The sequence below is a fragment of the Carya illinoinensis genome, chromosome 11, assembly GCF_018687715.1.
Source record: "Carya illinoinensis cultivar Pawnee chromosome 11, C.illinoinensisPawnee_v1, whole genome shotgun sequence".
NCBI classification, from domain to species: Eukaryota; Viridiplantae; Streptophyta; class Magnoliopsida; order Fagales; family Juglandaceae; genus Carya; species Carya illinoinensis.
This window is the reverse complement of record NC_056762.1, coordinates 44,618,183-44,630,295: the sequence shown is the minus strand read 5'-3', so window position 1 is coordinate 44,630,295 and position 12,113 is coordinate 44,618,183. Positions and strand designations below refer to the sequence as shown.

The 12,113-nt window shown below is 34.1% G+C and overlaps 1 protein-coding gene across 1 annotated transcript; it reads right to left on the bottom strand.

Annotated features, from left to right (window-relative positions):
- Nucleotides 1-1,122: 1,122 nt before the first annotated feature.
- LOC122281619 (NAD-dependent protein deacetylase SRT1) lies at nucleotides 1,123-10,671 on the bottom strand. Its single transcript, XM_043093293.1, has 14 exons — nucleotides 10,348-10,671; nucleotides 9,254-9,283; nucleotides 9,063-9,155; nucleotides 8,512-8,631; nucleotides 7,802-7,902; nucleotides 7,410-7,518; nucleotides 5,962-6,041; nucleotides 5,688-5,766; nucleotides 5,025-5,078; nucleotides 4,659-4,755; nucleotides 4,171-4,253; nucleotides 3,640-3,707; nucleotides 3,002-3,104; nucleotides 1,123-1,695 (listed from the first exon to the last, which is right to left on the bottom strand). Exons 1-14 carry the CDS (start codon nucleotides 10,444-10,446, stop codon nucleotides 1,396-1,398), a joined length of 1,416 nt encoding a protein of 471 aa, XP_042949227.1. The 5' UTR covers nucleotides 10,447-10,671; the 3' UTR covers nucleotides 1,123-1,395.
- Nucleotides 10,672-12,113: the final 1,442 nt, after the last annotated feature.

Genomic DNA, 12,113 nt, shown 5'->3' with positions numbered 1-12,113 from the left:
TTTATTTTTCTCTTAAGTCCGTTATTTTTTTGTTTTAAGGATATAATTGTCTTTTTCTACTTCTCTCTCATTCTTGATTTCCTTTCTCCTCTGATATTGAACTGTTTTCCCACTCTTCGATGTCTATCTATCTACCTACCACCCTCAAACCTACCCTCTCACACATTTTTTTAAAACGCTCAGATCTTAATCTGAGTATAAATATTCAAATTTGTAAAAAAAAAAGGACAATGAAGTACAAGTACATAACGGAAAAAAAAAAAAAAAAAAAAAAAAAAAAAACACTCAGATTTGAACAAGACTATTCAAATATGTTGAGATTAAAAAGAAAATTATATCAAATCACATCATTTGAATTTATCGTCCAACATCCCAAAAAAATCATAAATCTTATACATTCTTTAAATGTGGTGGTAATATTTATTGTGGTGGCAATGATGCTATTTTTATTTGTTTATATTATTCTAATATATCTTGACTTTAATTTTGAACTAATCTTTTTATTTTCTAATATATCTAAATATGTAATTATTATACTTACCGATCTATCGTTATCTAAAGATATTTGCTAAAATTTATTTTTTATCTATGCATTAAATTATTCATTAATCAAGTTTTTTTTTTAAAAAACCATATTATTTTTATAAAAAACCTATTTAACTCAATTAATTAAACATGCTTTGCACATGCTCCTGACCTAGTGTATATATATATAGCATGTGTTTCCCAATATGTTTTCAACTTAAGAGCTACAAAATTCAAAATTTATATATCCAGAGGGTTTCGGACAAACGAAGCACGATTGGCAGATGATCATCAAAGAATCTTGCCATGGGTATTAATGGCAGTATTGTTCGATATTAACGTTTCTTCTATCAGGTCATGGGGTAAAGAAGAGCTCTTCATTGAAGAGACAATCTACAGATTGTGTTCAGATATTTGGTTGTATATATGAAAAAATCATTCCCATTATAAGTTTTAGTCCAATAGGAACAGTTTGAATGGCGACTTCTGACCAATTATACACGTTTGAAACGAACCAGGTTATAAGATAGTCACTAACATGTCATATATATATATATATATATAGAGAGAGAGAGAGAGAGAGAGAGAGAGAGTCAATTGAGTACCAATTACTTAGTAAATGCTCACTATGGATAACATAATGATCTCAAAATCCAACTTACAAAAATAAATTAAGCTTGCCCATTAATCAGTACCAATTGCCCACAAAAATAAATGAAGCTTGCCCAATAATCAGTACCAATTGCCCTACCCATAGCTGGGGAGACCGAGTGTAGTCTCTAACAAAATTCACCCGTCCCTTCATAAGTTTTTGTTGTTAGCTTTAATGAATATCATATATACAGAACTCAAATCACAACCCTTCATTCTCTAAGATCTAGATTTGCGCTTACGCCCTTTTGAGCGCTTCCCAGATGTTCCAGTACCGTTCACACCTTCTTTTTGCCTTTTAACATCACCATTGCAGACAGAATCAGCTGAAGCTTTGGAGGTTTTATTGTGCTGAAAAATGTTTGTCACAATGGCATAGACAGTAGCCTCACTTTTCGGGGTCAAGGTGGCCTTTCTTTCAACAACCGCATTTAGTCCGCAGCATAAATCTTGCATTGCTGTGTCTCTCAGCTTTTGAAGTATGACATCTTTCTCAAGGTTTAAACAGACAGTTGAAACCTGCAAAGTAATCAGGTTTGTCGGGCTTTGATGGAAACAAACCATTATCCTGTACAAATTTAAAGCAAACGAGTGTTTTCTTTCCCAGAGCAGAATAATGGAGTACTTGCGTAGTCTAACTAGACTATCTTGGTCAAAGGTTAGTCAATGTGCATGTAGAAAATCTTCTGATCTTCTGCTACTTGTGTGTTAACTAATGTAAATACATAAATATGTAGAAATACACAAGTACATATATGCTCGTATCAATATGAGAGATTAAGAAACTAACAGTTCCAACAAAAGCAATGGCAGATGTATACGTAATGTATAACATGATGTTCATAGTTAAATAAAAGTTGAGATGAGATAAGATAAAAGTTTAAAGTTAAATAAAATATTGTCAGAATATAATTTTTTTATATTATTTTTATTTTGGGATCCTGTGTTTTAAGCTGTGTTTAAAGTTCAGGTGGAGAAATTATATACCTTTTCTTAAAATAAATCAGAATATATTATCCTGTGTTTTAAGCTCACGTGGAGATAGCCTTGATCATCATCATCCTCATCTACGCCATCTCGCTCTTGTACTATATATTAGTCTTTGGCTTGCTCCGCAGATCCAAAACCAAGTCATATGGAAGGAGAGCATGAACAGGGAAGGAGAAGATGGGGGCAGGGGCTAGGGTTCGTGTAGAAGTGAAAGAGAAGTTAAATAGACGGTTGCAAATGATGGCCCGGTCCGATAGTATCGAAACCAACTCTTGATATCAACCCGACTTTATCGGGTTGGGTCCAATTGTGTAGCACGGGTTGATCAACCATTGGGCTTTTTGCACATGCCTAGCCACCACCATCAAACCCCCACCCCCCCACCTCTCCATTCTCCTTTACACTGTTACTGCCACCACCAACACCACTGCCCATCAAATTTTGTGAGTTTTTGTTGGTTTTAATATCAAGATTTTCATTGCAATCACCTACAAGAAAGGTATTTTAAGATCTCCACCAAACTATAGATAACAGAAAATTTTCCCTAGTTAAGTTTTATTGAAACGAAAGGAGCTTCACTTGAGAATCTAGTCATAGAGAGAGAATCAGGACTGATGGCGGTTAACACAGAACACCTCGTAAACACAATTAGTGTCATTTAGCATCTATTCATCATGCATGTCAGAATTCATGATGCAAATGTAAAAACAAGAATGGGGTGGAGGGTGAGCTCATAAATTCAAGAACCACAAAATGAATATGAAAAGAACCAAATTATCAACCAAAAAAGTCATGCAAGCTCTAAAGAAATAAATGGGACCAGTCTACCTCTCACCTTAAAATCAACAGGGACATTCATTTCAGCAGACTGGCATCCACAACCATCACTGAAGTTGAGTCTTAAAACCAATTCAAATGATCTTGCCCGCATGGTTCTCCTGACAAGTATCAATAACAACCATTGAAGCTGAAAAGGAAGCAGCAGATAATGTCTAATTAAGCTATAAGCAATAGCACCACTGTTAAACAATGGGATATTCAATTCTCCTATCTCCTCAGGAAAAGTCAACAATTCAAAGCATTCAAAATTTTCTCATAAAGGGCCAAGCAAGTTGACTACAATCCAAATCTCTGAGGAGGACCCTACATCACTTACGCATCCTGATAAGTTCCCCCCGATGCCAAATTTTCTCATTTGAAGCAAAACCAAATGAAACACAAAAAATAATAAGATCACGTATCTGAATTAATTTTTCAGATCCCTGGAAGAAATTATTGAGTGGAGCACAATATTCTTTTTTTTTTAAAAAAAAATTAAGCTCTGTCAGGGAGCACACTATGACATTGAAAAATTCCCGAATATAGATATAATAGCACTGATGCACATCTCTTTTCTTTTTTTTCCCTTCTCCTTTCAGCAAAATTCAGCGCAATAACAACTACAATCTCAATATGTGATAGCATGGGAGCAACCTTTTTAGCCGAAAAGGCTGCATATGTAGAATGGCAGCTTTATAATCTTGCTTGTCCAAGAAAGAAACCTGGGTGCAACGCAACAGAACGGTTAACCCAATTGGAATAAAAGGCTAGATGAAAACAACAAAAATGCCCTGAAATTTAAAATGTCTCATGTGACATAGGGATCCCAATGTCACCCTAAAGTTACTCTAGGGATACCTACAAAAGTGGCTCACTCTTGATATATTAGTTAATAATTTCGAGCAAGGGTCATCAACTTTAGTTTAATGATCCATGGGATTACTACAGAGAGACATAGCGGTGAAATATCAGAGTGAGAGAAAGACTAAAAAAACTTTCTTCATAATAACAATGACCAACATCGTTGCATTGAGGTATTCAAATAAACTTTCATTGTTCAATATGGGTTCATGGAGGGCATCAGACCTCGCTTTGGAACTTCAAATATATAACATGCAGAAAGACTTTGGATAGTGGTAACAAAGGGAAACAAGCAGCGTCATGAATTTCTAAACATAAAATAACCTCAACAGATTTGATGAACGGCAATGGAGCTCTGTGTCCATGTACACTTGCTACTTGGAGGGTCCAGTTCACATATTTTTTATCTGTAGTTCAAGTAGAGAGACTTTGTAAGAAAGCTATAAGACCAAAGCCTCAAAATAATTACAAGTCACTCCTACTTATCAAAAAAAAATTATAAGTCACTCCTATAATTCCTTGGTTTTTGTTGCTTCAAGAATGATGCCTAGGAACTAGAATTAGGAGTAAATTAAGAAAATCGTTTTATATGAAAATTGATTGGACAGAAAAACAGATAAATAAATTAAATCACATTATATTATCTGTCCATAGATCTACCAATTTCACAAGAAAATGCTGCCAATTGGCTTAGCCAGTCAAATTGAGTAATTCAAACTGCATAAAGGTCCTGGTTTAAGCAAGTTCATGTGACTTTTTGTATCCTAAACAAAGGTGAAAAATATAGTGATTATAAATCCAAAAACAGTTACCTATACTCAAGGCTTGAGTTAGAATGACCTGGAGAAGATCGATCCTGATAAATGGTGGAATCTGCAGGTTAAGTCTGTCCATGACGCCTGCAATAACCTGTTCCATTTCAAGTAAATACTTAGCAGCCGGCCAACTCAGCCAGAACATATGACTGATAAGTAGCAACTAAACTAGGTACACTTACAGTGTATGATGAATCTAATTATACATTTATTAAAAAATATGAATGCTAAGTTATAGACATGATCCTACATATGGTATTGAATTAAGCAGGCAAACAGAGCTCAGCTCAGTGAAAGAAATGTCAGACACTGGTTCACTATTTGATAAACAGAGTGGAAAAATAAAAACAAGAATTGCAATACCTTATCTACACGTCCATGGATCACTAAACTTGCTTTCTTGTCCTTTGGAGTTTTCTGTAAAGTTAAAGAAACCATATCTTAGGCAACTAGAACATAGATGGCTAATCATATATGTAAAATGCCATCCTAAAAAATGGTGAAACATCAATGATGGAAAAAGTAGAGAGAGTGAAAAATCAATAGGGCAGCAGTTTCCTTTATGTGGCTTCCAAACGAGAAAGAAAGAAATTTAAAATAGAGGGTAAACTTCTTGTAAAGGAATCCTAGAGTACTTTTTGTTAAATATAAAAAGTTATCAAATCATCCTGCCGTCATCAGCTGGTCTAAACCTTTAGTCAAATGCACACATATTGATCTGTTGCATAATATTTGCAAGAGAAGTACCTATCAAAAAAAAAAATATTTGAAAGAGAAGTAATGCGGCGCTACATACTTATAAGGACTGATAAGAAATTGCTACTTGACACACAGGCAATAAAATGATGGTAACTACTTGCTGCTCAATAATAATCAATGGAATTACTAGTACTAGAATGAACTAATATTTGCCAGCCTCAACCACTCATCACCATTCAAACTTTTAATTTGGACACTATTTGGCTCTTAATGCACCTTGTTTCTATGTGCAAGCAGCAAACACATTTAGAACCAAAAAGGATATACCTGGAGATTCACAATCACAATCTTCCCCCCACCACGGAGCGATTTAAGAGGAAGGTTACAAGCTGGAGTTATTTGCAAACTGCACGGAGAAATTATGCACATGGCCATCAACAAAACCTGAATGGAATAAATCATAATAGGACCCCAACAGCCCTTCGATCCAAGAGAAGCTAAATAAAATAATTGATCAAGGGGCCAAGTTTTCTCATGGAAGAAACATTGAGAAGGCAAAAACAAAAAAGTGAAGTATTGTCAAGAAGAACCTTTCTCTTACCTCGTCCCCAAACATAATACAACGTCAGCCATCCTGCAGTGGTTCTCAGCAGCGTCCATCTCCTTTGAGGGTAATGCATCCTGCAGACATAGAGAGAGACAGAGATTTCTCAGAAAAAGTGTTTTCATGAATTAGACAACTAGCCACCGGCTCAAAACAATTTTTCTTTATTTTTTTAGCCTAGAGATTATTTTAGATAGATCAACAGATTTTTACTCATGGTCCAGCCTCAACAAGTAATTATTAGATACTTTCAGAGTACAGACACATGGTACTCCTATCCCATCACAGGATGCCATGTCAATTAAAATTGGCGCTTACATAAGCAATAATTACATGACATGTTGTGTTAGGATGGAATTACCATGTCATCCATACTCTGGGAGTACCTAATAATTTTCTGGCCTCAACAACTTTTAAGGTGTTTCAAAAATGGCACAATTGCAAATCTCAGCCAAAATGTTATTTCTCACAAGTACTTGTGACTGTCTAAAAATGAGCTGAAACCCATGAATTTCATTGACTGGGGGATAGTTAGGGAATCTACTAAACAAATCTCAAGAAGAGAAGTCTCTCCTACATAAAATCATATATCTTCTTCTCTCTCTCTTTTTTATGAGTGCATAAAATCATATATCTTGTGAGCAAATGTAACATATTGGATATTTTTTTTTTTGATAAGTAAAAGATTTTATTGATCCACGTAAATAGGCAAAGCCCGAGTACACAGGGGGTATACAAAAGAGAGAGCCTAGTTACAAACTAAGTGCTACGAATAGTAGCATAAAAGTCGTGAAGACTTGTTCCGTTCAATACAATAGAGGACGCCCAAAGTAATTACATATTGGATATTAAGGGATTCAAGTTTAAAAATTAGTGGTCCCTAATCATACCATCTAAACCAAGTGTCATAGGGACCAACTGAAAAAGGTCATCCAATGTCTACAAATATCGAACTTTGAGTTTATTGCCTCATATTCTGAATTAGATTTTGTGTTCCTATGAAGCCTAAAAAGATAAATTTGGCTTATTTGCCTTTCCTAGTAATTAGCATACTTGTACCATAAACAACTAGATTAGCTTGAAATATCATGTCCAGGCACCCGCAATATACAAAGCACAACTTAGATTTTTTTTTTTTTTTTAATAATGTCGGAAAACCTCTCCAAGGAAAGGGCCCTTCGGATCCACCCCTGCAGAGTAAACCCCGGTCCCATGCACGGCACCCTCGAAAGTTTCCCTACATGGAATTAGTTAAATCGCTGGCTTTTCACCAGGGGGTGTGGCCCCAAAGGATTGTTTGCACCCATGAGGTTTTGAACCTTAGACCTTGAAGAGAGTAATATCCCAAGACCAAGGCCTTCACCACTTAGGCCAACCCCTTGGGGTTCAACTTAAATTTTGAACCTCAACAAAAATTGCAACAAAGAAAATAAAGTAATCAGTACCTCCCAGTCAAGAACTGTATCCTTAAGCTTTGCTCCACATTTTACATCAAAACACCGTCTCGAGGTCTCCTTCAAACCAATAGTTTCCACTTCAAAATCTCGCAAGTACCTACCCATGTGCAAATAAGAGTTTTTTTACATCAATTTTATTAAAAGCACAAGGGGCACAACCAAGTACACTGGGTGTATAGAAGAGAAAGAATCCGACTAAGTGCAAATAAGAAACTTCAGCATCCATAAATGGAGAGTAGAAAATTTCTATAAATAATAATAAGAGCATCAATAAGTGATTTTTAAACCACATATCAACTCAAGCAGAAGATTCATGAGCCCCCAAAAAAGAAAGTAGAAACTAAAAAACAGTCAGTTTCATTGAAAATAACTGGTCTTACTCGGCTCCACATGAAGGGCAAGCTTCCATAAACGAATTTCCATGCAATTCAGCAAGTTTCTCTCTTGGAATTCCAGACCGAAGATGCAGACCATCAACATTCTTGCAATTAGAAGTAAGAGATTGTAAGAAATGAAATGAGAAAAGTAAGTGCATAGTGTTTCATATAACCCTACATAATGACCCACTTGACTGAATACACCAAGAGAGACAAGAAACACATCAAGTCTTTATGCCATCCAACATTATTTGTTCTTGGCAGAGTTTTAGAAAATAACTTTGGATGTCACCCCAACTTGGTGGAAACATAGAATACAAACATCGTGTAAGAAGTATGTTTAAATTGCGACCTAGATAGGTTTTATCTCTTGTATACCATCTTGTGTACTTGGGCTATGCCGATCATCATCAATAAAATCATTTACTTATAAAAAAAAAAAAAAGTATGTTTAAATTATTCCAAATAGCAAACCACACGAACCTTCCTCTCAGCAAGTTTTAACAATGGAACAACAAAAGATATTCCTCGAGAATAAAAATTCTTGAGAATGAAGTAGCAACTCGTGTGAGCAACAAAAGAAAGAAACAGCTTAAAGCAGAATAATGAGGAAACTAGACTTAGCACCCATCAACCAGAGTTCAAGCTAAAAGTTATCTGCTAAAGGGCTAGAATCATACATAAAGCTGAAGTATGAAATAATGCAGCCATACCTGACTAATTAGAAACTTCAAAATACCAGCCTTCTCTAGTTCAACCAAAGCCATATGAGTCAAGCTCGGCATTGCACGGTGAAATGGCAGTGACGCTTCAGGCAAGGCTTGGCCTTCACGCTGTACCATAAATGAGCATGATAAGAGCCATACAAAGGGATTTACAATGGAATTATTATATTGCTGATTGTGAAGAAAAACCATTTTCAAGCGCATGTGGGATGACATATGAAGCAACAGAGCAAAACAACAGTTGTTGACAAGGTAACGAAACCTTTTATTTTCATTTCAAGTTGCCTCCAAACATATGTAACTTTGGAAAGCTCATCAGCTTATAAGTAAGATATCCTCACATGTGGATCAACAAGGATGCAAAAATTTTATAAGAAAAGCCCATGCTAAGCTACTTGTTAAATTTAAAGAGCTCATTCTAGGTATGATAAAAGTTGTTGAGGTAGGGAAGGAAGGATTATTAGCTTAATGCAATTTGAGAAGACAACGAGGGCCTTATTAACAACTTATGAAGTTATATGAATTTCACAAATTTTCACCTGTAGTGTCCATATCCCCTTGGGGCCTCGAAAATCAGGTATACCACAAGAAGTTGATATTCCTGCGCCTGTAAACACCACTAGATGCTTACTCTGCAATTATAAACAACAAAAAAACTCATGTAAAACATCAAAGAGAAAATATTCAACACTACCATCAATGAGATGAGTCACATGATGTAACTTCAAACCTTTTGTATTGTCATGGCAAGTCGTTCAATCTGCCAAGTCAAAAATAAATAAAGTAAAACAAACCGAGTTGAGGTCAGAATCATTAGACACCACGTATCAGGTCTTAGAATCTTCATTTAACTAAACACAGGAAGAAAACCTTGAAAGGACCCAAAGCACATATGTCAAGAAATTTTCAATAAGACCAAGTCAATTAGCAGCAGGATGGCATAATATCTTCCTTTTGGTAGGAAGAATAATTGGAAAAAAAATTGATACCCTCCAACCAGAATGAATATAGTCACAGTAGATCCACCAACATATGCATTTTTATCAGCATCAATGAAAAGAAGACATATTCCTGCACTCCAAGACTCTTCTTGTTTTTTGTTTGATGCCAAGATGTTGAAAGGTGGGGTGGGGGTAGTAGTAGAACCCTAAACTATAGGTTCAATGTGTCTTTCCTTAAATCCAAAAACAGTTTATTGGGGTAGACACATTGAACCTTTTCAATCACTCCAGCCTATGTAAGTCCTTAATTCTATCACATTTTTTTCCCGACTTCGTTGATAAGAAAAGACTGTTTTACTACATGCTTTATTATTCCTCCCCACCATCTACTCTACATGCTAGAATTATGATGTACCTTAAGCATTCACCAAATTAGCGCACAACTGAATCTAAATAATAATGAATTAATAAACTGCGTCTCTTCAACCCTAGGCATGTTGATGATCAAGAATGTCACAAATATTTTAACTACAATTGCTACTTAAACATCACAGCCGTTATCAAAATCAGAAATGAGCACACAAATTTCAGGTTAATAATCAATAAAACAAGTGAATTGCAATTCTACTGAATATAAAAGCTAAAGCCAATATACGAGATCTCATAAAGCAAGTCACAATAGCACATAGTTGCAGAAGCATAAAAAATAACTATACTTTCACCGGGTTTAAGAACCGAAAACTATGTTGCATTCATGGGTATCAAAGTGCTTAAGATCATCAAGTTATCAAGCCGAAATGACAATAATAAGCAAACTAGAAGCACATTTAAAAAACACAAAAACAAAAGAGTAAGAATGTGAATGGAGAAGAGAAAGCCCCACTTTTTCTTGCAAGATGCGAGCCGAGTCGAAATACTCAGCCATGCCAACTTTTCCCACATCTTCTATGTACGAAAGCTTCTCTGCATAGCCCAGAGACATGATCACCGACCGAGTCGAGGTGCTGTCTACACCGCTTTATCTCTCTACAAGCTCAATCTCTATTCTCTCTCAAAAAGTTGATCAAAATAAAGGTTGGGAGAGCCAGGCCCTTTATATTCTTCCCTCCATTGATCACACAGAGTATGCGAGTACTTCGCTTCTTTTAAGGAGACCCCAAAAGACAAAACAGGCACTTGCTGCCCCTGCGTATCAGAAATAATTTTCTTTAGCTTAGAGGCATATAGGGGGAAAAATCAATTTCTTAAATCCCCAGCGAATCCCCACTATGAGATTACCAGAATGCCCATGATCCTTGGTTTAGATAAAAAGACGCATAGTGAATGCTTGGAATTGAAGTGAAAAATATAATTTATAATTTTAAGATTTATAATTTATAATTTAAGTAATAAATTTTACTATTAAAAATTTATTTACAGTTTGATAACTATATGTTTAAAGCACTTTCAAGCATGTTATGACGATTATTTAAATTTTTAAAAATTATGACTATATTTTTAAAAGTTTAAAAGTTATAATTATCTTAAAGTTGTATGAATGTTTTCATCTATTAATAATTTTTTTAAAATTCGAATTACGTTCTGTATTATCCAGAAAAGCACGTTTGAGGAAAAGCATCAAAATGATATTTTTCCTCGAACATATTTTTTTGTTTATTTGAGATTAAAAGTGTTTTAATATGTAACACCCAAAAAACCTAATTTTTTCATTAAAAAACTTTTAAGAATATTTAAGCATTTTTTAAGACTCATAACGCAATCCCAAACAAGCCCTTCATTTCATTTCAATATTTAAATATTATAAATAGAGTAATGTTATATATAATCGTGGAGTGCGTAAGTACCATACAGTCACTTTGAAAAATAGTGGGATCCATTATTAAAAAATTTATTTCTTTTCATGTAGATGCCTTATTTATTCATTTTTTTCAAAATGATTATATGACGCTTGCATACTCACAACTGTAACTATCATTTCTCTTATATTATAAATATAAGGATTGTGCCATGCTCATTGAGAGCTTAGCTCGAGAGAGTCTCCCAATAAGGTCATTTGGCCATTTATTTTTATTTTTTTATCTCTTTTCATATTTTTTTTATATACTTAAATATTTTTTATAAACAAATTCACAATATCATTAAAAAAATATTTTCTTAATCACTAAATTAAAAAAATCGAAAAAATATATCGGGCCACCTCTTGTTAGCCCAAGCATTTTCCTAAATACAAACACATTTTAATTTCAAATATTCAACTTTTTCGTCTAATTATTATCTAATTATTACAACTTTTCAAACTTTTAAATAAAACATAAAACAAAATTCAACTTTTTTAAATATCAAAACAAAAATAATATTAAAAATTTATATTATAAAAAATATTTTAATTGTATAATATATTTAGTCAATTTTTTTCACTCATATCTTAAAATCCCATAAAATATTTTAACGTAAACTATTTCACTATTATTCATAAACCATCTCAACTCATCAAGTCTCAACTCACTGTCCAAATCAAAATTAATTCATTTTTTTTATTGAGAAACCATTCCGACTTTCTATTTAAATATTATATTTTAATACAATTAAATACATTCAAAAATTACTAATATTTTATTAAAAATTTGTGAACTAATTTTCTAACAGTTG